The sequence below is a fragment of the Anopheles coluzzii genome, chromosome 3 (genome assembly GCF_943734685.1).
Source record: "Anopheles coluzzii chromosome 3, AcolN3, whole genome shotgun sequence".
NCBI lineage: Eukaryota > Metazoa > Arthropoda > Insecta > Diptera > Culicidae > Anopheles > Anopheles coluzzii.
This window is the reverse complement of record NC_064671.1, coordinates 7685782-7712799: the sequence shown is the minus strand read 5'-3', so window position 1 is coordinate 7712799 and position 27018 is coordinate 7685782. Positions and strand designations below refer to the sequence as shown.

General features: G+C 47.6%; 2 protein-coding genes across 3 annotated transcripts in view; both read right to left on the bottom strand.

Annotated features, from left to right (window-relative positions):
* The window catches only part of LOC120954900 (uncharacterized), a 54632-nt gene extending 38081 nt beyond the window's left edge, over positions 1-16551 (bottom strand). Inside the window, exon 1 of the mRNA XM_040375211.2 lies at positions 15189-16551. Coding sequence (XP_040231145.2) covers positions 15189-15220 — 32 coding nt within the window. The 5' untranslated portion in view covers positions 15221-16551. The remainder of the gene's footprint in view (positions 1-15188) is intronic.
* Positions 1-27018, bottom strand: part of LOC120954896 (protein Shroom) — a 181084-nt gene that overhangs the window by 53574 nt on the left and 100492 nt on the right. The gene's annotated exons all lie outside the window — the stretch shown is intronic.

The following is a 27018-nucleotide window of genomic DNA, read 5'->3' as shown; positions in this document are numbered from 1 at the left end:
AGTGCAATAAAATTCTGATTAAACAGGAAACATACGACACAACTCGTTTGACGATATGGTAGACTAGCGCCAACACAAGCTCGAATCGAACCCCCCTTATGGTGATAAGCGATGAGTTTAAGACATAAAGAGACACTGTTTACGGACAAGCCTCCGTACTTGAGGCCAAGTGGCAATAAATTGAAACTATCGTTACCCACCTAACCTTGCTAGTTGCGGGTGGATGAGTTATTTTTATCTCCAGCGAAGGTGTCATCGGACTTTGAACTTGATAGAACAAACAGCATACAAAGTAAAGCGCCAAAGCATCCTAAATCATTCAACACTACATGGGTGCGTTTTCGTTTCAATAAACATGAGGTAGGCAAACAAAGTTAAACGGTTGGAAAATGGCTTTATTCTATGCAGACAGCGCCCACTACCGGTTTTGTATAATTATCAAATCAGCACCTTCCAGCAGCTTCCAGCTGCATTCTTCCGAAAGCCATTTCGAAACATAGCTTTATCAAACACACGCCACCATGTTTGGCGCCATTCTTTGTCTTGTATAAATATTCAAACGCTCCAAAAGTGCCTCCAACATGTTACGAACGGAAAAGAATCTTCTTAGCACTTCCTGTTGTTGGCGGTGCTCGTGTGTAAATAAACAATAAACTTATTTTCTTCCTAATGCCCAACTCTACCCACAGTCGTCACCGTTTTCAAACCCGCATTTTTTGACGCACTTAATCAGTTGGCGAGGCCTCTGCACCTGCCGTGAAATTCTTACATTCTACCCAAGAAAACCAGGTCAACGAGGTCGGCACCCCGATCTACAGGCAAACGCAAACGGGAGAGTTAATTGTCGCCCTTTGTTATCAAACAGGCTTAGCCTGAGCGTTAGAGGGGCAAATATGGAGGGCGCAAAACGGTGGGGAGCATAAATGGAGTAACAAAAGAGTTTAAAAAAAATGGGAAAATTCTATTCCCTCCCTAGCCCGCAAAGGCCTAGCGGTATATTAGGTGGGACGGACTGAGAGGAGCGGAGCGACTTCACACTTTTAAGCTCGCTGCAAGCACCGGGAGCTAACGGAAGCAACACCACACATGCCTTTTATTGCTCCAGGTGAGGCGCCAAACAAGTCCACGTTACCGATGTACCCGGGCTCGGCTGTAGCACTAAGTGGAGTCCCATTGTGAGGCTTGGCTTCTATCGTCACGGAGTGCACGGTTTTAAACAGGCCAAGCGGAAATTGGTTGCTGGAACAGAGTGTTTGTACGGGGAGGCTTATCTACATAATAAACGTATAAAGAGTGCTGGTTTGGGACGACGAATTTGTGTTCATTTCAATGCACAACCCAGCAGCGAGTTTGGAGTTGAAACTGGTCACAATAGACACGAAACAAACTCAAAATAGTCCAACAAAACTACCAGTTTACCGAAAAGTATTACAAGCTTCGTTAGATGGATATCAGAAACAAGACAAAGTGTGCAGTTTACCAGCAACATTAATCTACAGGTGACAACAAATCACCCAAAAGGCGGTGACTTAATCAGCGCCCGCAAGCAGAGCCGTGATAAAGAAGGAAAACAGGACAAATCGTAACACCGGTTGCGACGATTTTCTCACACAATTTCCAAACTCCAGCCGTCCGAGCCGTCCGCATCGAAACTGTGTCAACTGGTGGTTGTTGGCGATCGGTGTCATGACACCTTACCGGTCTCTCCGAGGACACCATACGGAACATGCACGAGAGGGGGAAGGAGGAGGCCAGCACACACACACGCGCTTTAATGCACCCTGCATGCTCGGTCAGCGCAACGCGCTGTAAAATAATGGCCAGTTTTCGGTGAACCGTAAAACTATACAACGCCAACAGCATAGCGTGCCCTTCTACTAGTCCACCCCGTGTGTGTGTTGTGGATCCATTTTCAGAGCACGTCATTTTGGCAGCTGCCAAAAACGGGTGTAATGACTGAATTAATTAAATCACGCGGCGGCGCACCGATTGGAAAACGGTGGGAGAACGAATGGATGCTTTTGCAATCGTGGTTTTCGAATTGGAAAGAAGGTAGGACAAAAAACAGGGCAACACAGGGAGAAAAACAAAACAAAAAACCACACGCATCAAACGATCGACGCGGCGTGCGAGAGAAGAAATGGAAAGCGGTACACATCACCGTATGGGTTTATGCTACGCACGACACCTTACCCACGGGCATATATTGGCAGTCCGTTGCCTCCTCCTCCTCTTCCTAGGTGAATAATTTAAGGCCCTCCAAAGGAAGCATGATTTTATGCTTCATTTCGAAGACCCCGTGGTCAATCGTATCGGGGGTCTCGAGGCTCCCTCGTGGGAGCGGGCAAATGGCATGATACTTGTTTTCGTTTTCCGCCGAGGCACCAAATATACGCGCATAATGAGGAATCGAACCCAACTCGGAAACTCGAAAAGTGAAGGTTGGTAGGGGAAAATTATCTTCACTCTAGCCCCTAGGATCGACGAGATGACTTGGAAAATGGGGGCACCTCGCGAGAAAAAGCTCATTTTGGGAGCACCACAGCGGCTCGGTCGCTGTTCTCGGAAGCAATTTAAACTGTTCCACATCGAGATTTGGTGTGATAAGTGCCGCTTGGAAGGTGATGATAGTTTCCTCGGCCTGACCACTCTCTGTGGAGTCCGATTTTCCCACGACACGCAAATATGGCACACACACGCCACACGGCACTGGCACTGTTGACCTACCTCGAGTAGAAATTATCGGTTTGAGGAGGAGAAAACGGTGAAATTTCTGGTGCTGGTTAGTTGTTTGATGCATCCATTGCTTTCATTATCATCTTACTCAAGATGCAAGATTTTCTTTCAACTCAGTTTTGTATATTTCTATGCATTACCAAGTAAATCCACAAAAGTCGCTCCGTACAACGCAAATTATGCATCCCCCTTAGCTTTCCTTATTGGCGGGTGGGAATTGAAACTGCCGCCAGACGCCGAACGCAATTTGCTGCTAAATATGGACCGTGATCGGTTTACCCCGGCATCGCCCGAACGCTCAGACGACCTTGGTGTGTTCCACTTTCAGCAGCATCCACACACCGGATCGTCACGTAGTCGCCCCGTAGTACGCAGTACTGTCACTGATTCGCCGGCTAAAGGAAGCCGACGGTGAGCCGGGAAGTTCCCATCCTTTTCCCACATCGAAACCTTTCTTTGCTCGAAACTGGTGTGCAATGTTGGAAAATGTTGCCGTTTAGCTGTACGGACACGGCATGTGGGAAAAGCAGAAGGGGGCTAGAAAATGGACCCAGATTCCCCCACAGCATGCCTTCACAGCAGCCACCGCTAAACGGAACATCATTCCCCGGTGAGCGCTCGCCCCGGTGTGTGAAAGATAAAATAGAAATCTGTACCAGAAGGGGCGGAAAAATGTGCTCACACACGTGTGGGAAAGGCTAGGTGTAGGCAGTGCTGTGTCTCGAGTGCACTAACACACACACATGTACACACACGATCTCTTGCTTGTGCGTGTTAGATCGTTTAAGGCATTTGATACAATTAGCGCTCGTTTGCCGAGTGGGACAGCCCGGTAGAAAAATCAACCGAGTAAACAACTTTCCTTTGGCGCTGTTTCGTTCTGGCTTGTCGCGATCGTTTACAGCGGGAAGGGAAAGTACACCGAGTGCAGCTACTATTCCGGAAAAATGCAACAACCGTGTGTGCGATTGCATCCGAAACATTTTTTGGCAAAGCGCGTATCGAAAACCGCCACACGCTTCGGTGCATTTTGCGTACGGCTGCGATAAAAGCGCATCATTTCAACACTTCCCCCTGGCAAAGGTGAACGAGCTCCGAAGGAGAAGGAACGCGAATACAAAACCAAAACACGAGCCCGCAACCACACCAAAACATTCGGTTGCATAACTTCCTGTGATAACCTGCAACCGAAATGAAACACACGCCGAACACAGGCGTTTTTATTTGCAACGCAAAATGCAATAAAATTTACATTTTTTATTGGACATCGAAACCGATCGATGTTGGATGGTTTTTTTGTATGTTTGTTGTTTAATTCCTTCACACGGCTTCCTTTCCGGTTGGACTGGTATAAAGTTATTTAGCCATTTAATTTTTGTAACAATAAATAGAGGGAAAAAACGGCAATAAATGTCTACAACACCAAGCTGCTTAAGATATTACCAATCGAGCTTACAGGCTAATCTTGAGCTAACACAACAACCAACAACAAAACATCTAACACGTTGTGTAAGTGTTTGAACAAACATTCGATTTAATCCACAATGCAGAACAACGCGCATGCGCCCCATCACCGCGCGATCGTGCCCCGACCAACGGCACAAGCTCGCGCATCGATCGACTCCAAATAGCAATTGTAATGTGCGATCGGGGAGTTTTTTTTCTTCTTCTCTCCATTGGTGAAAGAATTGAATTAACAATTTGCTACGCCGATTCAACAATCGCGTATTAGCCGATTTGAATGGAGGGCGCATTGCAGCGTCGAACCGAACGAGTACAGAGCGAGCGAAAAAAACGGCACCCATAACCAAGAAATAGATCAAATCGTGGCACTTTTTAAGGTGTACCACACTACAATACACACCCGGAGTTGGGTTTCGTGTACGGTTTCAATTGGCCCTTTTTTAGTGCCGTTTTCCTTCCATTTCATTATCTTTCATCGCATAATCGAATCGATCAACAATTGAGTAATATACGGGAGGAACAACAAACCCAGGTGAACCCGCCATTTTGGTAAGTGAAAATTCAATTGAAACTTCATCCCAGTTCTATTGTGCTGAGCGCCGCCAGTTGACATTTGCCGTGGCCCATTGCGAGAGTGCAACGTAAACAAACAAACTGTCAAAATGAACCATGCAAACGTCAAAGGTCACACAAAGGCAATGCTTTAACGTGTACGTTTAAGTACTTCCAGTACAGAGCCATTTTGTTTCTCGCTAGCAAAAAGTTATCTGCCATTAAGGCAAATGCTGGACAAAATGGCTTACACTTGCAATGGATACCAATTCCGTCACGCCACATTCCACTCAGAATCCCCGGTTGGTGGACGACATTGACAAAAATGTGCGACACCGCTCCGGTTCTACCCCCGATTTGTACAGCTGCAAACAGTACATCAGCAAGTGCACAACGGCCGCACAGATCCCTTCCTCTCTCTCTTTTCTGTGCGGCATGCCGCTTTTTAAACGCTGACACAAAGGCATGCGTTGTGCGTTGTTGTTACCAGATCTCCAAAGTATTCGGAAGAATGTGGAACATTCACTTTTCTCATGCGATACCGTGTACTGGCGGCTGCTGATGGGCTCTAGAGGACGGTAACAGGTGGCAAGAGTGGTTTTAAGGTCCTTCAAGGTCGTCTGGAGTGGAGTGTGGAACGAGATTCTAGTCATGCATCACCTGCAAGCCATCTTCCAATGTCAGTTTTGGAGATACAGTTCAGAAAGCAAAACCCAACGTGAAAGATTTATAATATTAATGATTTGAATTGTTTGTCTTCTTTGACAACATCCTGTGGAGACGCGTAACAAAGTGACAGACACACATTCAAGTGTACACACAAAATGGTGTGATTGGTCTGACAAATCAATATAAATACCGAACACGCCTGACACGATACACATAGGGTACACACCGAGCACAAGTTGCCAACCAAACTCCCACATTAGGCAACACTGTGTAAACGTTGTGCACAGTGTGCCATGATTGACTTCCAATTCCAAATAAAAGCGCGTGTGCGAATTCATGGCGCGGTACCGGACACACCCCAAACGGATTTTATGTGTGTGTCTGTATGGCTGACGAACACACAATTTGTTACATTTCGAAATCTAATTTTAAAACCTCTCCCCCGGTTCGGTTTGCGTTCATTCACACACTGTGGCTGTCCAAGATATTGGAGTTTTGTGGGCGATGGTCTCAAGCGTCACCGAGAGCTATTGCTGCTACTATTACTACTACTTCTGCCAGCCACTACAACGATTGTCTTGCGGTGTGGCCTTTACCGGGTAAGTAAAACTGATTCGATACGATATCCGTGCTCGGAATCTTAGATCAATATAGTTCGCACAAGGGCCCAACCAGGCGGGACTCGCTTTGCGAAGCCACCAGACATTCTCTCCCAGCAAAACGCACACACCACCGCTGGCAGTCTCACGCGGTCCCACCACCACTACCCACCGACTACTCTCCTCAGCTATGGCAACGGCAGCGTTGAAGTCGTTAATCTGATCTCATTTACCGTGTGCCATTTGATGGAGCCTGTAGACCCCGCTCAAGCCTGCACCTCGCATCATATACATGGTGTGACGATGGCGACAGTGCCAACTATTTCGCGTCGGTCTGCCTCCCAGAGCGCCGCGGCATGATCTCGGCGATCGCTACGGTGACCGATGATTGCGATCGGCGTCGCTGATCTCACATAAATCATACTCGATCGAACTATTATTGAGCGCGAGACATTACGGCCGGTGGGATTTATGCCGTCGGCTACAACAGACCGATCAGTGTCGTGCAGTTCAAGATCACTCGCAGTCCAATCGGTCCATCATCGAGAGTGTCCACCACCACCTCGGGGCAGAGAACACCACCAAGAGCGACAGTGATGTACGTCCGAGTGATCGATGGAAGTAGACGACGTGCAGAATCTGTCTCGATACGGTTTCTCAGGTCCGCATTCCAGACGGTAGGCAACACAGACGGGAGAAGATCTTAATTTTTCAATGTATCTTGGCGGCTTATTCTACGCAGCTGGACGACGTTTGAAGGCTATTCTTTCCCGATTGCTTCATGGCATAAAAGACACTTCAACCTCAACTAAGTGCTCGCCATTATGCCGATCAACAAACTAAAATCAGTGTTGGCTCACTGGTCGCATGAAAATGAGCGAATAGTGTATGCGTTGTTGCTGACGGTGTCGATGCATCTTCTCCACTGCGACGCGGACGGAACCGGTCGATCGTTCCCAGTGAAAACCGGACCTTCCGGTTCGTCGGCTGCTCGGTTCGGGCGGGCACGGTAAGAATACTAAGCGGATCTTCTTTTCTCCGGGGCCAGCTTTTGCAGCAACACATACACACACGCCAATCGGTTGATTTCCCCATCACATTTTCTCTTCACGCGCATCGCTGACAAGGTGACAATCGGGCGGAGCTTATAGTCACGCATAACTGATGGGGCTGATTTAACGACACGTGACACACGTTCCGAAACAGTGTTGGACCATCTCGAACGATCAGACAGAAAATTGATTTGTTTCAAAAGTTTTCCAACAAAGCTGTCAATAAACCTTTATTTTACTGGCACTTTGGTATGTTTGTGGAGGCGTCTTCTTCATAGCATCACTGGATAGCACGAAGTCTCCAAAGCGACGTTGTGGGAGAAAGTGCCCAAAAACTACAGCGAAGATAGCGCGAGAAATAGCAACCGTTTTGGGTTGTGTGAGCTACAATTTTGGAGTGTAAAGTCCGATCGTGATCTATTAGATATGAGTTCCAATGGGTTACATCACTAGGGGCGACTTTGATTGCCATGTTTTTCTAGAAAACTGTATACTTCATGCAAGTAATTTGATTGGAAATTATGCCTCAACTCTGCTCCATGCGGCATGCAGGAAGGATAATCGATAGTATTAGCTAAAAATAAATAGCAACCCAGGCACCACCTACAAAGCGAGTCGTATGCAGGAATTAGCAAAACAGGCTTGATCAGCAAAGATCCAACCATCTCATCAGCCTCCATCCGGTATCGATGTTGGCCAACGGGTTTGCCAGCATATCGACGACGATGCCAGTTTTCACACACTTACGGTGCCGCGCAATGCACACGGAGGGAAAGAGAGATCGGAAAACTGGTTGTTGTTGTTATACCCGTCGAACGTTATGGAAAGGACGGATGAAAATTGAAATGAAAATCAGCAAAACAAGTCGCACACGCGGCCTGTGCGCTACGTTCCCGGGGCCAGTCAGTCAGCCGACCAGCAGCAGTGGAAACCAGTGTACCAGTTGACATTATTGTTTTGTCGTTTGGCTAAATAAAGTCACGCGTAAGCAAAAGTGGTTTTTCCTGTGAACAAAACGAGCACGAGAACGAGGGCTGGAAGGATGCCTGAAAGGGCCCTGGCGCTGGTGTACGGCGAAAGCGAAAAAAGGTCGGGCCGCACCTTGGCAAGGGCTGTTGTGATTGTGGTTTGATCGCAATTTATGTTCCCACTCCGGTGAAGATTCGTAGAATTAGATCCGACTGGTCGTGATCGAGACAGATATCGCCAGGCAGGACAGGGTAGGATGAAAATGAAAGCTGATCGAAGTGTCTTCAATATCGATATAACACTTCGTACTGGTTTGTAATTACGTTTTTATGCGAAGCGACCGGTTGAGAGTAGTAGAAAAACATTCCGGAGTAAATTCCTCATCATCCAACTGAAATAGATTTAATTTTACTCATCTTCTAGCAAGCAAGCAACATTCGATGCAATTTATTTTTTGCTCTCCAAAATAAAACGGTGCTCTAGCTCGTGGTCGATTAAAATGGATGATGTTCACGATAAGCTTTGCCTTTTTTCGTTTAATTCTGCCTCCCAGTGTTTGCTCTCCGATGCCACGATTCGCGAACCAACCCAAACGAAGCAATCATTAATAATCAACGCCAGGCGCTGCCGAAATTCCTCAACGAATGTAGCAAAAACCAGCCACAGATAGTAGCGGTATTTTGATTTCGGAGGCACTTCTTCAGCATTGCCACAGTCGCTTGCGAACGTCGATGACTTAAGATCCGGATCGAAGTGACGCGTGTTCGTAGCCTCAAGGGACGAACAACACGAACAACGGCTTATAATCTCGCCGTACGGATGTGGATTCCCAATCGACCTTGATTGCCCACCAAGATTTCGTGATCGTATTATAGAGAGTGCCTCGCTCGTCGTCGCTCTTTTTTCCACTTGTGACCACTTCATCTTTGTGGGTTTTTGATTTGTGGACGTCTTTTTGGAGCATTCCCCGTTCGACGTTCTGATCATCCTGCCCTCAGGCTAATCCATGTCAGCAACGACAGAGAAAAAGACCCACAGAAGACAACCCGATGGCACAGATGGGCTCGGTGAGCCTTTTGCTCTCCCTCTCGATCGGTGATCTTGTGATTGACAGAATTTGTCGTTGGAAGCCCAAAGCTTTAATTGAATTCTTCACCAACGCTTTGTCATTCATTGCTTGTTGCCATTTGAACTGTGCTGGCCAGAACAATCATGATCGCGCTCCAATGTTTCTCTGTCTTCTGGCTGCCAAAGCACCAGGTCCCCCAGCAGTAACAACACCGCCCCGTGGAAGAACATTCACCGGCCAATAAAATCGACCTCCCGAGAACACAGGCGGTCGATGTTGCGTGCTGATTTGTCTTTTAGCATTAGAGCCGCACAGACCTCCGCGCTTAATGCGATGGCTTCGCTCCGATACCGTTGACAGCTGACTAATGACGGTCAACAAGCTACCCGAAGGAGGCACGGGCGCTCGCTGTTTGCTCTCCCGGGGGCACGTATTTACCCCCCGAAAGCCGACATCAAATTGAATTAGTTTGAAGAATTTGCCGATCCTTGAAGGCTCAAGACAAGCCGGAAGGTCAATGGAATGAGAGGGTTCCGCTTTTAGCCTTTTGCCCATGGATGTTAAGACCTTAGCGGCTGTTGCTAAAGCCTCATAATGAAGCGGAATAATCTCAAATGCAAATTCGCCGGTTCGCCGGGAGGTTCGCCGGTTCAATACTGCGCTGAGGCTTAGTTCTCATTTTGTTCTGGCGGGCCTTTCGAACACTCTTTCGAAGGTCGTTTAGCACTAAGCAGTACATAATGTTTGTCCACGAAGTGGTCGAAGAATTTTATCAGTTTTTAATCGGTCAAAACAAACCTTCCACGAGAAACGCCCACTCCCCTATTTCAATTCAACAACTTCCAAAGATCATTTGGAGTTGGAGGGAAATGGAAGTAGCAAAATATTAATTAATTTCCTTCAAGGTGTGGTTCGAATTCTGGTGTTGTGTGTTGCGTTGTTTCTTTCATCAATCAGGAAATAGAAAACGGGAATGTCCGGCATGATCTAGTGATTTGAAATGTTTTGCAAACTTTAACAATAATAAAGCAAAAGTTAAATGCCCAAACAACATATCACACACTTTTGCTCAGATGCCTTTTACCTCACGTTCACGTCCGAAAAGCGTTGCTTTCTGGCCAGGATTTCTACCCCAACCCGGCAACACTTTCTACGTATAAAGGTAAAATACATATACACCACAAAAGAACTCCTAAAAGTGCAAGCCGTCAAGCGTGAAACACAAAAATATTTGTAATTCCTGCACCATTCCCTTTACACCGCGCGCATAACTTATCGCAATACGGCAATATAACCAGTCAAAGCGTGAAATGTTTTCTACGCAGAACTGCTATCTGCCTGAAAACAACTCAGGACAAGAAGAGTGAAATGTGGAATGCAAAATAAAATAAAAAGGCATCACTTCAGCCGCAGAGAAGAATGAGTTCATTATCTTCTCGCATCGGTTGGCTGGCTGTGGTTGTGGTGAGTCTGTGCCAGGGAATCTCTTTTGAAATATTTCTTCAACCACTGGTCCCCGGCAACCACGCCACGAGTGGCTGGCCAAAAGACCTCCCCAGAAACACGGTAGCTCCAACGAAATCAGAGGCCAGAGCGCGTTGCGCTCGAGTGAATTAAGTCGAAACACACGAGGTTTGCCAAAAAATCAACCCCAAAAAGGGACGCCTTACCTCCTCTTCACAGTACTACCGAAGAGTGAGAGGTACAGAAGTTGCTTCACCCTACGATCGTGTGTAACTTTCTTTAACATTTTGGTAACCGCACTATTTCTGCATCAGATAACAACACCACAGCCACTGCTGCTGCTACTGCTGCTGCTGTTGTTGTTGATGAACTTTTTGGGTGGCGAAAATGGAAGGGAAAAATGGCGAAGGTCACACACTCGGTCGTCCAACCGGAGCTGCGGCATATCAGCCATGTTCCAGCATGGCGCACACGAACTGCGAACCGGAAGTACGCTCGGGCAAACACTCCCCCGCACCTTCGTTCATCAGGGAATGGGTTGCCATCAGTTTACCACGACTTCAGGCGTAAAAGCGAAGAAGGAAAGTTATTTCTCTTTTATTAGGTCATTCCTCTGGGTCGTACCGTACGGGGCGACCATCGAACCAATTTCGAAGGCACCGATCGCTCAAGAAGATAAAGTGAAAATCACTGCACTAAGAATCGTTACATATTTTAATAGCGTATAGTTACAGCAAGTCAGCATGGAACCATTTCCAAATGCGCTTGTGTTTAGAAATGTAGGCCTGAAGCATTATGTGTCCAGCTCTGTTCTGGGTTGGAACGTAGAACTTTCGCAAGGTGAATGAATCCGCCGTTCCAGCTGAGTAAACATACACATTGCGGTGTCAATGTGCCTTTTTCCCGGGGGGGGGGGGATTTAATGGAAAGCATTCGTGGAATGACGGTAATGCGTTCCCCTAAAGCCGCGATGGAATTTGAAGCCGACCTACGGACCATTAGGAACAAATGCTGAGTGCACTCTGGGGCTCTGTTTACGATCTTTCAGAATAATTTCGTGCACTGCTGCTGCTGCCACTACAACAGTGTGTGGTTAATGAGAATTTTATGTTTCAAATGTCTGCAACTGTGTTGAATTATTATGATTCGTCCCGAGAAACGATCAATCACCCGATGGGAAATGTGTTACTGAACTCTAAGCGTCATACTGCGCTGTTTTCGATGATAGTTATGGCCCATTAATCATACGGTCACACAATAGGGCGTGATCGAGCATTCAAAAAAAGCCATTGGAAGATTGTTGTGTCTTGCACGGGACATAAAGTATCCACAATCTGCACCGAAACACCCTTCCAGACATTTGCCCAGAAATAGGCGTCATGGTTCGGATGATTGAAAAGTGATCTTCAGAATGTGATCTTGAGTCATGACTTTGACCGATCTTGGATGGTTTTGACTGCGCGTACAAATATATGGCACCCACAACTCTCGACCGTGTGTGACTCCACAACGCTCATCAAGCACGCGCGCGCGTGTGCGCATCGTTCAAGCGTGTGGTTTGTTGAACTCTTGACACCCAACTTCCACCCTCAGTACTTCCCACCACCCGCCAAAACACGTGCGCTGCTAGAGCGGGGGATGTTAGAGGGACGCACACTAAAAGGCAAACGAACTGCGCGCCGGTAATCCCTCGGTCATGCGTCATGCTGTCGCCAAACTCCGCACTGATGCGCACACACGCGCCTGTTCTGCAGCGCGAGCTAAGAACAACGCGAGAAAATTAGATCAACGCGGCTGCACGTTGTGTGTTTCTGGTGACGGATGGCGTCATAGCTCCAACTAAAACGGTCGGATGCACACAGAAGATCTGTGCTCCGTCGCAATAGTGATCGTGGGGAACGGAACCGATTGAAGATGTGCCGATGCCGCCGTGAGGTTCGACCGTGATCATCAGCGGCATACACAAAAAAAACACACAGGAAACACAATAAAACGAATTTATCTGCCGCATCTTGCTTGCAGTACCATTACCATCTGCCGGGTATTGAAGGTGCTCCGGCCGGGGTATAAAATACACAATCCACCATCGTTCTTTTGCTCGCTATTCGTGATCGTGGTTTTTGTGGTAAAGTTTTTGGTTTTTTTTTTACGTTGCTTCTTCTGCAAACAGTACGTCGAACTCTTGTCACCACTACTACTAGCGATTGGAGGAGTTCCAGGGCACGAGTGTTAAGTAATCCAAAAACCGCAAAGATCATGAGTCATTCGAACGGAGGGACAGCTCCCGGACAAAAACAGCCACAGCGGAGACAATGCGAAAGAGCTGCCTGCAAGATGTACGTGCACCCCCTCCTTCGTATGCACCGCGTATTTACAAAACAGCGGAACTACGACGTAGTCCCGACGACGTGGTGGAGACAAATGGCGTACAACATTAAAAACACAACAAACGGCGCAGCGAACCCACAGGACCAGCTGGTAGTTACAGCTGGGAGATTTGCCGCTTTGTTCGGGTTCGGCAGCAGGCTCGTGTGAGAACCGTTATATTGGGGCGGCAGGAGCACACAATTAAAGTAAGGCACCGACGACCACGGCTCCACGGTCTGGGGTGGCGGCGGTATTACGAGATGTCGATTGCGTCGTAGAGTACAATCGCGACAAAGGCACGACACACTGCTGCGCACCGGTGCAAATGAGAGGAGGAAGGTGTCGACTCAGTCCCGGGACGCGGGATCAGTAACTGTGGTTTAAATGCGTTTTATGAAGAACAATGACGTTAGAAGTATCTGGAGTAATCGATGTTATTGAAAACTTTTACAGAACTCCATACACTTTCGTTTCAATCGTTCGTCCCAAAAGATTCCCAACGAACTTTTCAAACAGATGCCGACATTTAGAGAACCTTTACTTTATTACAGCATTGGGAACACCTCAACCTTTCCAGTTGCATGTTCTTTATCGAGAACGCCTTATTGGAGCTTCAAGTTGAAATTTTCGATGCATATCCCACTGGTACACGTGTGTGCACTGAAATAGGTCACGCCGAAACAATAGATCCCGCGCGGCGCTGTAAGCTGAATGTTTTAGATCGTGATTCAGGCGTTGGGTAACAGACACACTATTAGGCAAACACTTAGCGTAAAGCTTTACAGATCGGGGACACCGTTTATGCATTAGCCAGTGTGTAGATGGGATCATATAGCTTTGTAATTATTATCTCTGTTGCTTCCAATACTTTGTTGAGTTCCGAGATTCAAGGCACTCAACGTACCCCAAGATATGCCTCCGTTCCTCTATTGACGATTGTTACCTCCCGAACATATCTGTGCACTGTAAATAATCACAAATCGTTCGGCTAATTATTTCAAATCGCTACTGCTACCGTCCGGGCGTCATAATTCATCACACACAGAGGCAAAAAAAACGGGGCGCTTCCGCCAATCTCGAGGAGGTCAGCGCATGCAATTTCGAACTACGCAGAGCCTTGTAATGAAGCATAATAATGAAACATAGTAGTGGCTGTTTGGCGTTTCGGTTTCGTCTCCCGTGCCCGCCGGCAATCAATTATGGTCAGCAGCATCAAAACGTGAGCTAAGTTGCGTACCAAAACACTACCATTTCACTCTTCTCTTCACGCTCGGAGGCTGCAAGCTGTCCGCAAAGGCTCTGTCCCGGTCGTGCCGTGGAGAAATGTGATGCTTCTTTCTTTGTGGCTAATATTGCAAGGTTAAGGCGACGGCTTAGTGGTAGTAGTAGTAGCAGCCGAGAAAATAATCACCAAACACGGTACGGAAAAAGCGCGATACGCGAAATGTTGCTGGTTTGGTGGAGAGAGGCGAAAGAAATAAAATTGGCTTGCAAACAAACACACACAGAAAGAAGGAACTACGGTACCGCTCTGTGTGCTGCCGCTTGGCGGGCGGCTTCTACCCGCCAGTCGATCCGGTGGGATAGTAGTAAGTGAAAGTACAAACACACCAGTCCTTTTCCAATTTAGTTGCCGGTGCTGAGGTAGCTGTTGCTGGGGATGCTATTGTGTAACCTGCAGTTTGGATGCATGCGAAGAACGCGATGAATCTCGCGTAAAACCTCTCTTGCAACATCCGTAGAGCGGGATACAGGAACGGTTTGTATTACCTTCTTCTTATCGGTCCCCCGCGATCGCCTACATTAAGCGTAAGTAAGCGCGTTCGCATACGCTGAGGCAACCTTTCTAAAAGAGAGAAGACAAATAATCTCCTCGCAAATAAATAAAACTCCACAAAAAAAAACCGGTCGCAACTCACTACAAGGTAGGTCTGGCTTTGAGTCCTAAATGTCAAATAAAAACAATCTACTGTGGGACATCTCCCCAAGCTGGGAAAGATCTCTATCTCGCGAGGTAAGAACACAAGAGTCGTATCTTAGCCTTGGGATGTGCTTTATACGTGCTCCAGATGTTACGAATAGATTAGCCAGCAAAGACTTCTACCTGGCTGGACCTAATTCCCAGGATCTTGCGCATTACTTGACAGTACGACCCACAATATGCGAATTATGCAATGTTTGCAGTCCCACGGATATTCTACATAGAGGAAAAATCGTACAGATACGAACTATTTCCTTATACCTTACCTTCCAATACGAAATCGGCTTCCAAACACCATTTTTGGAGTCTTTTAGTGCTTCACCGGAACTCTGGCGTTGACACCGACGACGTCACTTGGTGACCCTGTTTTGGGGTGACTCTTCCGGACTCGGATGTACCTCACCGGAAACTCACGCGCAAAAGATGCGATGCAGATAGTACACGCACACACGACCTCTCAGAGCTAGATCGATCTCTCGACCTGCGAGATGAGACACGCATACATACACACACCCGCTCCGTTAACCCAATTTTGTGTCGTGTGGCTTCGCCTGTCGTGGTGCCCAGATCTTGGGTTATATTTTCCTCACGTCACACACCGATGCGCACACTGTCACCAACACTGCAAGATCCGCCAACCGGCGAGATGGTGAAGTCACCAGACAAGTACACGATAGTGATAGATCTTGCCGATAATTTCTCACATTAGAGGCTTTCACCACCACACGAAGGGGCGAAGATCTTGATGCAGTACACCAGCTGATTGACACTTGGGGTTTCCTTCTGCTTGTGGTTGTTTGTTTCACATCTCCGTGCTAGATTTTCGTACCAGCACTAGTATTTCACTTACTCAGTTCTGCAAACTCACTCAATTTTCCCCCCGAACTGAAAGTAGATGCGTTTCACACTTCTTGCCACAGCGTGACGTGCAGTTCTTTACACTTCTCTTCGATTTTAAGCCTCGAAATGTAAGGCTTCGCAAATAACATCCACGCCTGAGCAAACCTCCCTCGTCAATCACTTGCAGCTTTTTCCCTTCTTCCGCTTTCTCGACGAGTACAAGGGATGATCACCAGTGCCACGCATAGAAACTTCAAACGCAAACAAACGCGCCCGCACACACAGACACACACCTTTTCCTCTTTCTCTCTCTCTGTGTTTAAAAATGCGTGCAGTCAAACCGAGACCATGTTGGTTAGGTTCTACACATTACACGTTTCCCTTGCTTTTGCACTTTGCATAGCAAGGTCATCACCGTAGCACCAGGGCAGGGTTGATTCTCAAGTTACATCAGGTGAATCAAACAGGAGCGAATGAGGGAGTGAGGTGGCACCTCTCTTCTCTAACTCTCACCCTTTACAGCCCTTCTCGGAGGACTGATGTGCACTGTTACCACCATTGGATAGAGAAAAAAGCGCCAAACCAACATCTACTGCTGATGGCAGGTATGTAAATGTAACTCCACTTTGCAATCAATTAATTGCACACACAAACACAGCACACCGGAGACGAGGCAGAAAGCTGAAGTCACGCGAAAAATCAAACCTAACGCGAATACGCTACGAATACGTGGAGCCGCACAGTTTACGGACGTCCGTACACCACGCAGTCCAGAGATCGATTGGCGTTCTATGCGTTCTCTCGCGAAAAAGGGGGAGACTTTGGAGACTGCAGATCCCCACCACTGCAATGAGAGAGTGATCTTGCGGGTGCACCGCTCTTTTTCCCTGACCAATTTGCTTATGCTCTCCATAACGGTTCAAACGGCCCTTTCTCTCTTAACATTTAGAGCTCTGTGCTTCAATGTGAGACCGGCTTGAGAGCGAAAGTGTACCTTTGGAGAGTTGTCGTACTTTGGAGAGTTGAGCCTACGAATGAACGATCACAACAGAAACGATCAAAACAGTTCGTTTGGCTCTAATGGTGGTGTAAACGTATCTGCGGTGTAACCCAGTGTGGTGTAATGGTCGCTGAATGAGAGGCAGTGTTGAGAGATTGAGAGAGAATTTTTGCTCAAGCGGGGAAACACTTTCTGTCAGGGCTACTCAACTGTCCGTAGATTAATGTAAATCAATACAATCGTAGGTAATGGATCAATATTATTCTGGTGCCTTAACCAGGATGCTACAATAACAAAATGTCATATGCGATGTAAATTACAGGTTATGTTTCATTACGCATCTTTTCATTACGCAACCATCATACGCGATTGCCTCAGTGTTATTCTTACAGCAGAATTATTTAATACCACAAAGGGAAATTTTTAATAATTATCTGCATCATTCAACCCACCCATTCCCCATATTCAGGGTAAGCGTGTATATGCACACCTCAAAATGTGTTATGCACTATTTTGCACTGCACCATCATGTCGCTCTCCATGAACCGTTTCGGTATCATTTATTTTTTCGCTGTTGTTTTATCTGAAGGTGCGACAGCCTTAACCCGTCATGTCGACGGGCTGTGCGATTAATCGACCACCATGTGCGCGCGTGTTTTTAGCCCTCGCACACTCGCTCTGCGCAGTAGGTCATCCTGTCGGTTTCGTTTTTCAGGCCTTCTGGATGCTTTGAGCCGGACGCATATGTGCTCTCCACGCTCTGCTTGTGGAGAACCCACAAGAACTAGGAGTTGCCGAAACGCAACAACAACAACAACAACAACAACAACAACGGACTACAACCCTTACGATTACGCTCTATCCCTTCCAATAGGCATCGCCCGTTGCCTACGCCGATTCGGAAGATCACGTTTGTTTGCAACCTTTTGGAGCTCCTTCCAAGACAGCCCGCGCGGTGTCTCGATCGTTTAAAGTCCACAGAAATAGCAACTAGCAGCACCGAAATGGGACTGCTCGTCGGTCGGAGTTTTTTTGGACATAAAAGGCCACCCCCATGCAACGGACGTCTTCGTCTACGGAGGTTGCTCGGTTTCCGAGTGGGCGCATTCGTCTAGCAATACCCGCCCGGGCGAGCGCTGCCGTCGTTGCTGCTGCTGCTGCTGCTGCACCTGGAATCGATCTGTCACTCGAGACCACTAGACTAGGCTAATGCACACGAAGCCGCAATTCGCCGGGCTCCCGATCGTCGTTGTCGCATAAGTGACCCAAAAACACGCGAACCTCCTTCTCGGTTAGCCGCGGCGGCCCACCAGCTTCTTGCGATTGTGCTGTGTTGTCCTACACCGTCCGCGCAAAGGTAATCGCGCATGATTGATGGACGCATGGTGGCGAAATCGCACCCGAACCGTTCAGCCCATTCCAAAGGCCGAATTAGCGGAGGCTGTGTTGGAAAAAGGGCTTGCGCTTGCCGGATCAAAGCTACTGCCATCGGGGGGGATGGGGGAGAATAGATTTTATGTGCACGAGAAATCCACTGACCTCACGCCCCGTGCCGTACAGTCGCAACATCACAAGACGCACAATGTCCCGATGCCTGACTGACTGCAGGTGAACGATGAATGGATGGATTAGTTTGATTAGCTTAGAGCTATTATTTGACGGGGTTTACGCTCTTGCCAGCTGCTACGGTCACAGGGCAATCGTGCTACCAGTGATCCATATTGTCACTGAAACGCTGTAACGCCCGAGGTGTCTATGCACTAAAAATGTAATAGTTTGTGGCTGTGAATCAAAGACCACGCCAGGGTGTAGCGAATGTTGCGTAAAGTTATCACACGGTTAGACGACCGGTGAGTTAATCCCTTCAATGCTTTTATGATATATGTTGTTTTCTTTCACAGGCACAATCCATATGATCCTAACAACCCGGATCACCTTCATTGGAGAAAAGATTGAGCTGTCAGAATGGAATAACTTAGTCAAATTTGCTTCGACCATCCGAGTCATAAACTACTCCCCGGGAGCATCATCATCATCAATGCAGGAAGTTCTTCGAGGCACACACAACACGCGTTAGTGAGACCAGTGCCATAAAAGGTTGATTTCTTGCAAACCGTACTAAATTGCAGTAATTCCCACCGACATGGGACATCGTTACTAGACCGCTTGTCGGGGCCTTGCGACAGCTCCCGTCAGCTCTGTCCATAGACTGACCGGATCGGGTGTATCATTGCATCTGCTTTGCATGCGATGTGAATCTTGACACAGAGAGGCAAAACACACGAACTGCTTTATTTCTACCAGACCATCCTTGTACCTCTCGCAACTTCGCTGGGCACTGTTGGACGACCACAGACCGTTGCACCGAGATTATCCCGATTTGGAAAGTTTCACTTTCGACCACGGATTTTCTAGAGCACTTCAACACGTCGATGGAGTAAAGGGAACTTCGATCGTGTTCTTCCCTTTCGCGTGCCATACTGATACACTCCACTACGGCACGATGAAGGTTGGTTGTCTGCAGGGAAAGCCGGACAGTTTCAAGAGCTCCAAGTGTGTCTACCAAATTCGATGCCGAGGTGCGATCTCCCCGTTTACGTTTGGGACACCAAAACTGGTCAGATGCATCGGTACGAACGAACCAAAGCAAGCCAATTTTCCACCAGACACACTCGACAGCAATCATTGGAGTTCGAGTTCGGTGTGAAGACTCCAGTGCCATCTGGAGCAGCGTATAGCAGCGTCTTGACCTATCCCTGGGTGCTCAGCTTTCAGCTCGTGGCAGGCTCAACTAACAGCCCGCGCCGACGTTATTGCACTCGCCAGTCAAATCAAACTCAGCTAAAGGTTCATCTAAATTGGATGTTTCACCATCACGAGACGTTGGGCATCAAAGGGAGGAATTGAAACAAATGGCAAGAGGAGGAATAGTAACTTCAAACGCTTGGAACGAGATTGAAAACGATCTTTTCTTTTTTCTTCTCTCTCTTTCTCTCCTCAGTATCGCTGTTTGTGTGGCTTAGGCGGTGTTGTAAAAGTTCACTGCGGATCACCACTTCTAACGGAGCCCCGAGAGTCCGGCATATTTTTTTTTTTTCGATCTGCTTGGCAAACAAAGGGAACCCCGGAATCAATATGGGTTTTTCGCTCCAGATGGTCTGCGTGTTCCGTTCTACACAGTGCTCTCCCTCCTGGCCCCGGAGGTCACACAAGCGCTAACGACGATGTGAAGGTGCTATCCATCGCCAGGCTGCATCGCAAAGCTGTACGTCTTAATGAAAGCTCCAGTTACCTCTGGATCGCCACGAAGTGCAAAGGGAGGGTTTGGCTGAATTCAGACATTATTACCTGCAGAGCGCCGCGGCCGTAGTATGTATCTGGATCGCAATTGATCCATCGATTCTTCAATTTATGATGTTTCGTTCCGTTCGACTTTCTTCGTCGCCCAAGCGCGCCCGCCGGTGCTTTACTGTGTGCTGTTGTTGTGGGGTGTTTTATTGATTTATGGAGTTCATTCTTTGATTGGAAGTCGTTTCTCACTCCCTTTTACTCCACACTCGCTGCACTTTCGAGCAGCAACAGTACCGGAATGAGCCCTGCAGGCTGCTTTCGCGCGAGTAAACGAATCAGCCTCCTTTTTTTGCGCCCAGTTTTGCCTAGCTTCGTTTGTTATGGTAATGCGTAGTCGTCGTCGCCGTGGTCGTTGTCGACGTCTAGCTTGGAGTAGGTCGTTATTGGCAGATAGTCGATACCCGATAGGCGCAAACCCGCTTGCTGTCTTGCCGATGGGCGAGTTTAATGCTCCCTCCCGAAATAAACAAGAAGAAAACGAAACAAAATAAACCCACCCAAATCCCTTCCTCCGGCGGTAAAATCTCACTTTCAATCTAGCCCGCGCTGAGGCGGGTGAGCCCCAGTGCGCGCGGGAACAAGTAACAAGTAACGGGTGCCGCTGCTGCCTCGTGTGGTGCATTACAATTCCCGTGGACCGTCTCGCAACAGGTGATGAAATTAAATTTCAACCGACAGGCACCGCGTGTTTCGGCACTTTTTCTTGGCAGATCCAGATGCAGGTGTGCACCACAGTGAAGTCGCGGGATGGTTGTTTCGGGTGGAAGAGATATTTTATGAGTTTATTTAATAAGAGTTCCAATAGCATCTTCATGAAACCTAGCATTACCTTTTGGAAAACAACCTATAAACCATGATGAGTCTGTGCAGTAAACCAAACCCACAACTAGGTCATTAGGTAAAAGGTAGATATCAATGTAAGCCCACCCTTTGCCGTTCTGAAACCAAACCAAGTGGTCACCGCCAATCAAAGATGCATAAAACTCCCAAACCACAAATTACCAAACTCACTGCAATACCGCCGCGGTCCCGTCAGTTGCACAAGCGCACTAATAAATTCCAGTATCGTATTATCATCATCGCTCTTCTCTACCGCCCAGGACATGGATGCTAGACTCTTCTGGCGGGGCAGTTGTAGGACGGCATTTCTTTGGAACGTCGCCCAATTGCAGCCATCGAAATCGAAATCGTTGCTACACCGCAAAAAATAATAATAATGTAACCTCGAACCCCTCACCCGATGTCAGAGTTGAAAGCAACGAAATAGTTGCACGTTTCCGAAACACGGCCACAGCCACAGAAAGAAAAGCCACACCAGGCAGACCGAAAAAACGTTAAATGATACCGCGCCGAGTAGCACAGCCGAACCTAGGGTGCGAATTATGGTTTTAAAATGTGCCGTCATTTCTGTCACTGATTACCGAACTCTCTTTTCATTGCTAAATGCCGGTGGCAAGCAAAGGCGCGTAGGAAATCGTGATCTCATTGCAGTTTTGATGATAATATTTCCCCGCCTTTAACCGCCTTTTGGTACCATTTTTTGCATATTTTTTGCCTTTTTGAGGCGCATATTCCTAGCAGGGGGCGTGTAACTGCCGAACTGAAATGTGTCATGGTCGACAAATTTGACACACTGCGCCATGGTGCGCGTACGATCGATCTTTTCCATTTCCTTCAAGGTTACTTTGCTACGTAACGAGAAGAAATGATTATCATGGGAGTCTTTTGAGCGCACGTAAAGTAGCCTGGTAAGTGTAAGAGGTCATTATGACACCATCAATCTGTTATTACGAGTCGGGGAGTGCTTCCAGTGCTCCAAGTTTACTCAATCTTAAGAGTTTAAGAGCTTCCACATCTTCCCGAGAATGCTCCTAAACGAGTTACGGTCCGCGCACAAAACTAGATAACGCCCTTCGAGAGCTAGCTTCATGATGATCTCAATTTAACCAACTCAACTGCGCTGGTGGTGCTAAATGACCATCACTCACTGGACCCTTTCAAGCGTTACGACGACTACACCGACGGGCTGATGAGCATTCCATCTTCACTCGAAAATGGTAGAGAGATTTAAAACACATTACAGGCCGCGGAGAAGAAATATTCTTGCCCATTTCACCTTTGGCGAATGTGGCGATTCTTTGTAATGGAGATCACATAACATAGCAAATGACCGTAGCGCGCATAAGCATTGGAAAGCTTTGAAAACAACACCCCTACCTCTCCGCCTGCCGACAGCTACCAGTTCCCAACAAATGCTCATTTTTCTTCTATTCAATTATTTCACTGCTGATTAAATAAATTTGCTCACGCCTGAACACCTTCCGCGGCACCCACAGCTGCGGTTGTGGCCCAGCATACAGTTGTGACTCTCCTCCGAGCGAGCCTTTCAAATAAAGCGCTCCTCGTACGGCTCATTAGCTCGCTGTGGGCTCCCCCAAACCGCCCTACAGCCCAACACCTAATGCTTCTATATCATCAATTTGTTGTGGCTAATTTTTTGTTTCTGCTCCATAATCGGCTCACTAACGCCTGCGTGTGTCTGCGCCCACGATGATCCACCACCGCCAACACTGTGCTGCCTCGACCCAGCCACCCACCCACCCGGTACTCTTGAAAGGCTCCTAATAGCGCCGATCGGTTACGATCCTCCAAAATGCCACCAATGACGTATTGCTTTTGTAGGGAGGCGAAAAGTGAGAGCAAAGCGGCACAGCACCACTAAGCGGCGGCAAAAAATAAGGGTCCGAAACAAACGAAACGTCGTGTACCTAAAACATCGGGTGTGTACGTGTGTGTGTGCATAACCCACTCGAGCACACCAACAGCGCGCGAATGATAGGTTTTGCGCCCGGATTCGAGGCAACCCGTGCCCATCGGTTCCAATAAATTGCAGTTGCAATATGTTTACAATTTTGCCCGCAACACTTCATAAAACTTGTTACGCTATCAACGAGTGGCCGCACGCGACGGCCGGCCACGGGCCGAGTCGATTTATTTTGGCGCCCGGTTTGTGTGGTGTGTCTTTTTCCATCTCTCAAAACGGAGACACAAATAGGGCCTCGCCTAATGCGAGCTTTCAAACCGGGAATGCCACTGGCGATCGGTAATAATTCACGGGGGTCCAAGGAGTTCCCGATCCGGAGCGTTCCTTGATCGGAATAAGTGGTCTAGGTGTGAATGCGGCCATTAATCAGCATACTGCTGTCCTTTGTGGTGATAGCGTGGTGGCTTAGAAGGGGTTGGCCTGATTGCAGCCTAATGAACTGGTGCATAAAAGGGCTATTTCTTTCAAGGCAAGCATCGAAAATGAAAGCTGTTTCCGAGTTTTCTGTAGGCTGTTGGGGAAGAGAAAGGAAAGCTTTCGATCGAAGCTTTGAAGTGTTCGCTTGAAGCGTGAAAGCTTTCGGCGAGAGCTTTTATGTGCTCTCTCGATCAGGGAAGCTTTCGGCGGAAGCTGTAAAGCTTTGTTGGATCTTTGGCGCGAGAATGTTGTAATTTGTTTGAATGGATTAAAGTATGTGTAAAACAGTAACTGTGATTGCGGCTGTTGCAGTAAGAAAATTGATATTTCAGTTACCATGTTGAACATACAGTTTAAGCCTAACTTTTCCCCTAAAATTGTCTACTATTGCATATCAAAAATAATGTTTTCATTTGGTGTTTTTGAACGATACCGCCAGTAGTTATAACATTCAAATCATACACATTACTCTCCATTAGGACCAAACCCTGGCTAATATGCCTTTCCCTTTGTTCAGCAGTGCCGCCCGGCTCAATGAAGCCTATTTCATGTCACCGTCTAGCAACATTGTAGCTACCCTTTTCGCCACACGCCAACCCAACATGCGTACTGTCTCGTGTTTTACGAGCATTCCCTTGTCCTGGGTAAATGCCATCGGATGCATGTTGGAGCGCAGAAAAAAGCACATAGGCCTTGCGCGATGCCCTTTTCCGCCCAAACGTGAAATCTGAACGAATATTGTCGCGCTGGTTCCGTGTGTGTGTGTGTTGGAGAGGGTGGTGTGCTCCAGTTCCATAAATATTGTCCACCCGCTTTGTCGCCCGGTACGAGATGGCAGGAACGAAATCGTGAACACTATTGCAGCCCAGGAAAATGTTGAATGTCACAAGCTGCTGGTCACTAGAAGCTTTTCCTCTCGATGGCGCATTGATCGGTTGTTTTTTTAAGTTTCAATGTTAGAATCAAACACAAAATCGACAGCAGACGATGTACGGTCGATGTTCGCTCGTCTCACTGACAATTTTACCGCGCCCTCCGCTTGTTTGTTTACGAGCGACACGATCTGCCTTATTATATCATTTGTGACAGGGTGGGTTGTAAAACTACCGTCCATTTTGACACCCAAACACGACCAGAAACGTGCCCTCGTCGCTTCCTAACGTCGGGCGTTGTTACACACCCGGTGCTCCGGTTGATTGGAACGGGCGCTACCTCGCTCTCCATCTCTCCTCACAAACAAAAAAAAAGCAACTGTCCATCGCGCGGCACGTTCATCGATCGAAAGCACACGATTCGAGCTTTCCTTCCACAGTCACGACGATGAGGATTTTCCTTTCCCTGCCGCAGTGCCGGTGCGCCGGACGGATTGTGCAAAGAATGAAATAAAACCCATTCTTCGGCGCTTTGCGGTGTGGATTACTTTGCCCGCAGGGTGTATTAGGTGTTGAAATCTTGATCAAAAGCCACGGAAAAATGTTCACGACCGAGCCGCTTTTCGATTGTTCTTGGCAGATTGAGGGGGGTAGGATACCGACCACCGACAAAGCGCACCATATTGCGTGACAGAAGTCAATCCTAGTTTTTTTTGCGTTCATCTCATTGAGATTGCCGCTTCATGAAAAGGCACAATACTGCAAGTGTACGGTGATCTAGATCGTTTCTATAAAATGTTGAAAGAGCTGCTTTAAATAAATCAACTTAATTTAGATCACCACAGTAACACACTCTCAATTCCGATGCAAAAAAAAATCACAATTAATGTAAAAACCTTAGCTCATTCCCGATCGGCAATACGCCACACGCAAACGATCGCATTTAAATCGATTTATTCTAATGGCATTTACTCACTCACATGCACGAGCTCCCACCGCGGGATTTCCTGTTTTAATTTATCAATAAACCATCCATCAGCCATCCTCAACACAGTCTCGCGCCCGCATCGATACAAAGTGGCACAGAGAAAATGGAGAAGCACAGCATCCCCCGCTAATGAATGCCGGAGGAGCGCGACGATAAAGTGCAAATATGTTGCACCGCGCCATTAATTGCGCTTTTTTGTTGTTGCCGGAATGGAGGAGCAGTGTGGCAGAGTGAAATACTTTTGCAACCGAAAAAGGAAAGCCGAACACCGGGCGGTTGCCACCGCCAACCATCGCCGCGCGATACGTCGCGATGCCAGCAGCAGTGGAACGATAAAAATCTAACCACTTTGCCATATAAGCGTGCGGGTGTGTGTGTGTGTGTGTGCTGCTAACGGTTTTGCGTGCCACGTAGGAGCGACGAAGGAACTGGAGTGATTTATTCTGCTTCTTAGTGTATCCTACCAGCGAGCTTGCTGAGGGTCACGATGCAACTACGAGCTGTTCTAGTATAGGTGGGTGCAGGAAGTGCAGGAAATTGTAGGCAAAAAACATCAACCCGCGTCGTCTAAGAAGGTTGCCACAATGACACGGGCACAGCATCTACAGACACCGGAAAGACGGTGAGGAGGTGGTGGCAGCGAAACAGATAAAGGTTTGCTCTAGACTGGCGGTCGGAAAAGCTGAACCGAAACCCTCCACCCGCCTAGACCCTAGACGGCAGTTGATATTTATGGCAACCTAATTATCGTTGCTGCTGCTCGACGGGGTGTTGTAATTAATCAGCCCGATATTCAAATGGGGTCAAAAGCTTATGGGTTTCCGAGCGTAGATAACCGCGACTGGCTGTGTCCCTCCCTTCCCTTGCATCCTTGCGAAGGGGAGCGTCTTTGTGCTGCTCCCGAGAGCGAAAAATCGAAAATAAGTGTACAGCAACACGGCCTTTGCTCACTTTGTTTTGCCCAGCCGTGTGTTGCGACGTTCAAAGCGCCTAGCGGTTCAGGATCAATTAATGTCACTGGTAAGGGAGGTAACGTTTTTACCACAATATCTCCTCACCCCGACGAGTCCAAAAGGGGGTTACTACAGTAGAGAGAAGAAGAGGGAAAAAAATAAACTGGAACACAACTAAAATACCGATTCGATTTGATCCCGCTCAATATCTCTCCCATGGGCTTCATGTTTCGCATGGAGGGAGGGTAAATAAAAGCACCTCCTCGTACCGAGCGCCCGCCGGGTGGGTGGGTTTCGGGGTGGTCATAATTTGATTATAATAAATTTATACCCATTAAGGTACGGTTTCAAGCTGCCGTGCTGGGCTTACGTGTGATGGCTGCTGCACCACGGCCCGCGCTCTCTGTGTGTGTCCACTGCAACACCGCAACAACTGGAGCCCTGTACAGTGTAATGGTAACGGGGAGAGCTGCATCCAGCCGCGATTCGATACTTCGAAACGGTTGTAAATGATTCAATTACAAATCTCTGTCCAGTCGCGCAGCGGAGTGTTGCGATCGGTTCGTTAGCTTTAAACAGCTGTTTGAGACGGATTTGACGCGCTTAGAAGTAACCGACGATGTCCTTTACTTGTTTGTCCCTTTGTTTTGTGGTTTAATGAAGGGTTCAAGCCCGGTGGAGTTGTCTTAAGCTGGCCAAAAAACTAAAAAGGGAAGGCAACACATTTAACCGAAGGATGAATGAGCTCAAATGTAGGGCTTGATCCCACACAATGATGTTGTTAGCGAACGTGTACAATTAATTATCAGCATGTAATGCCGGTGCGCACATTTATATTCGTCACCTTGCAA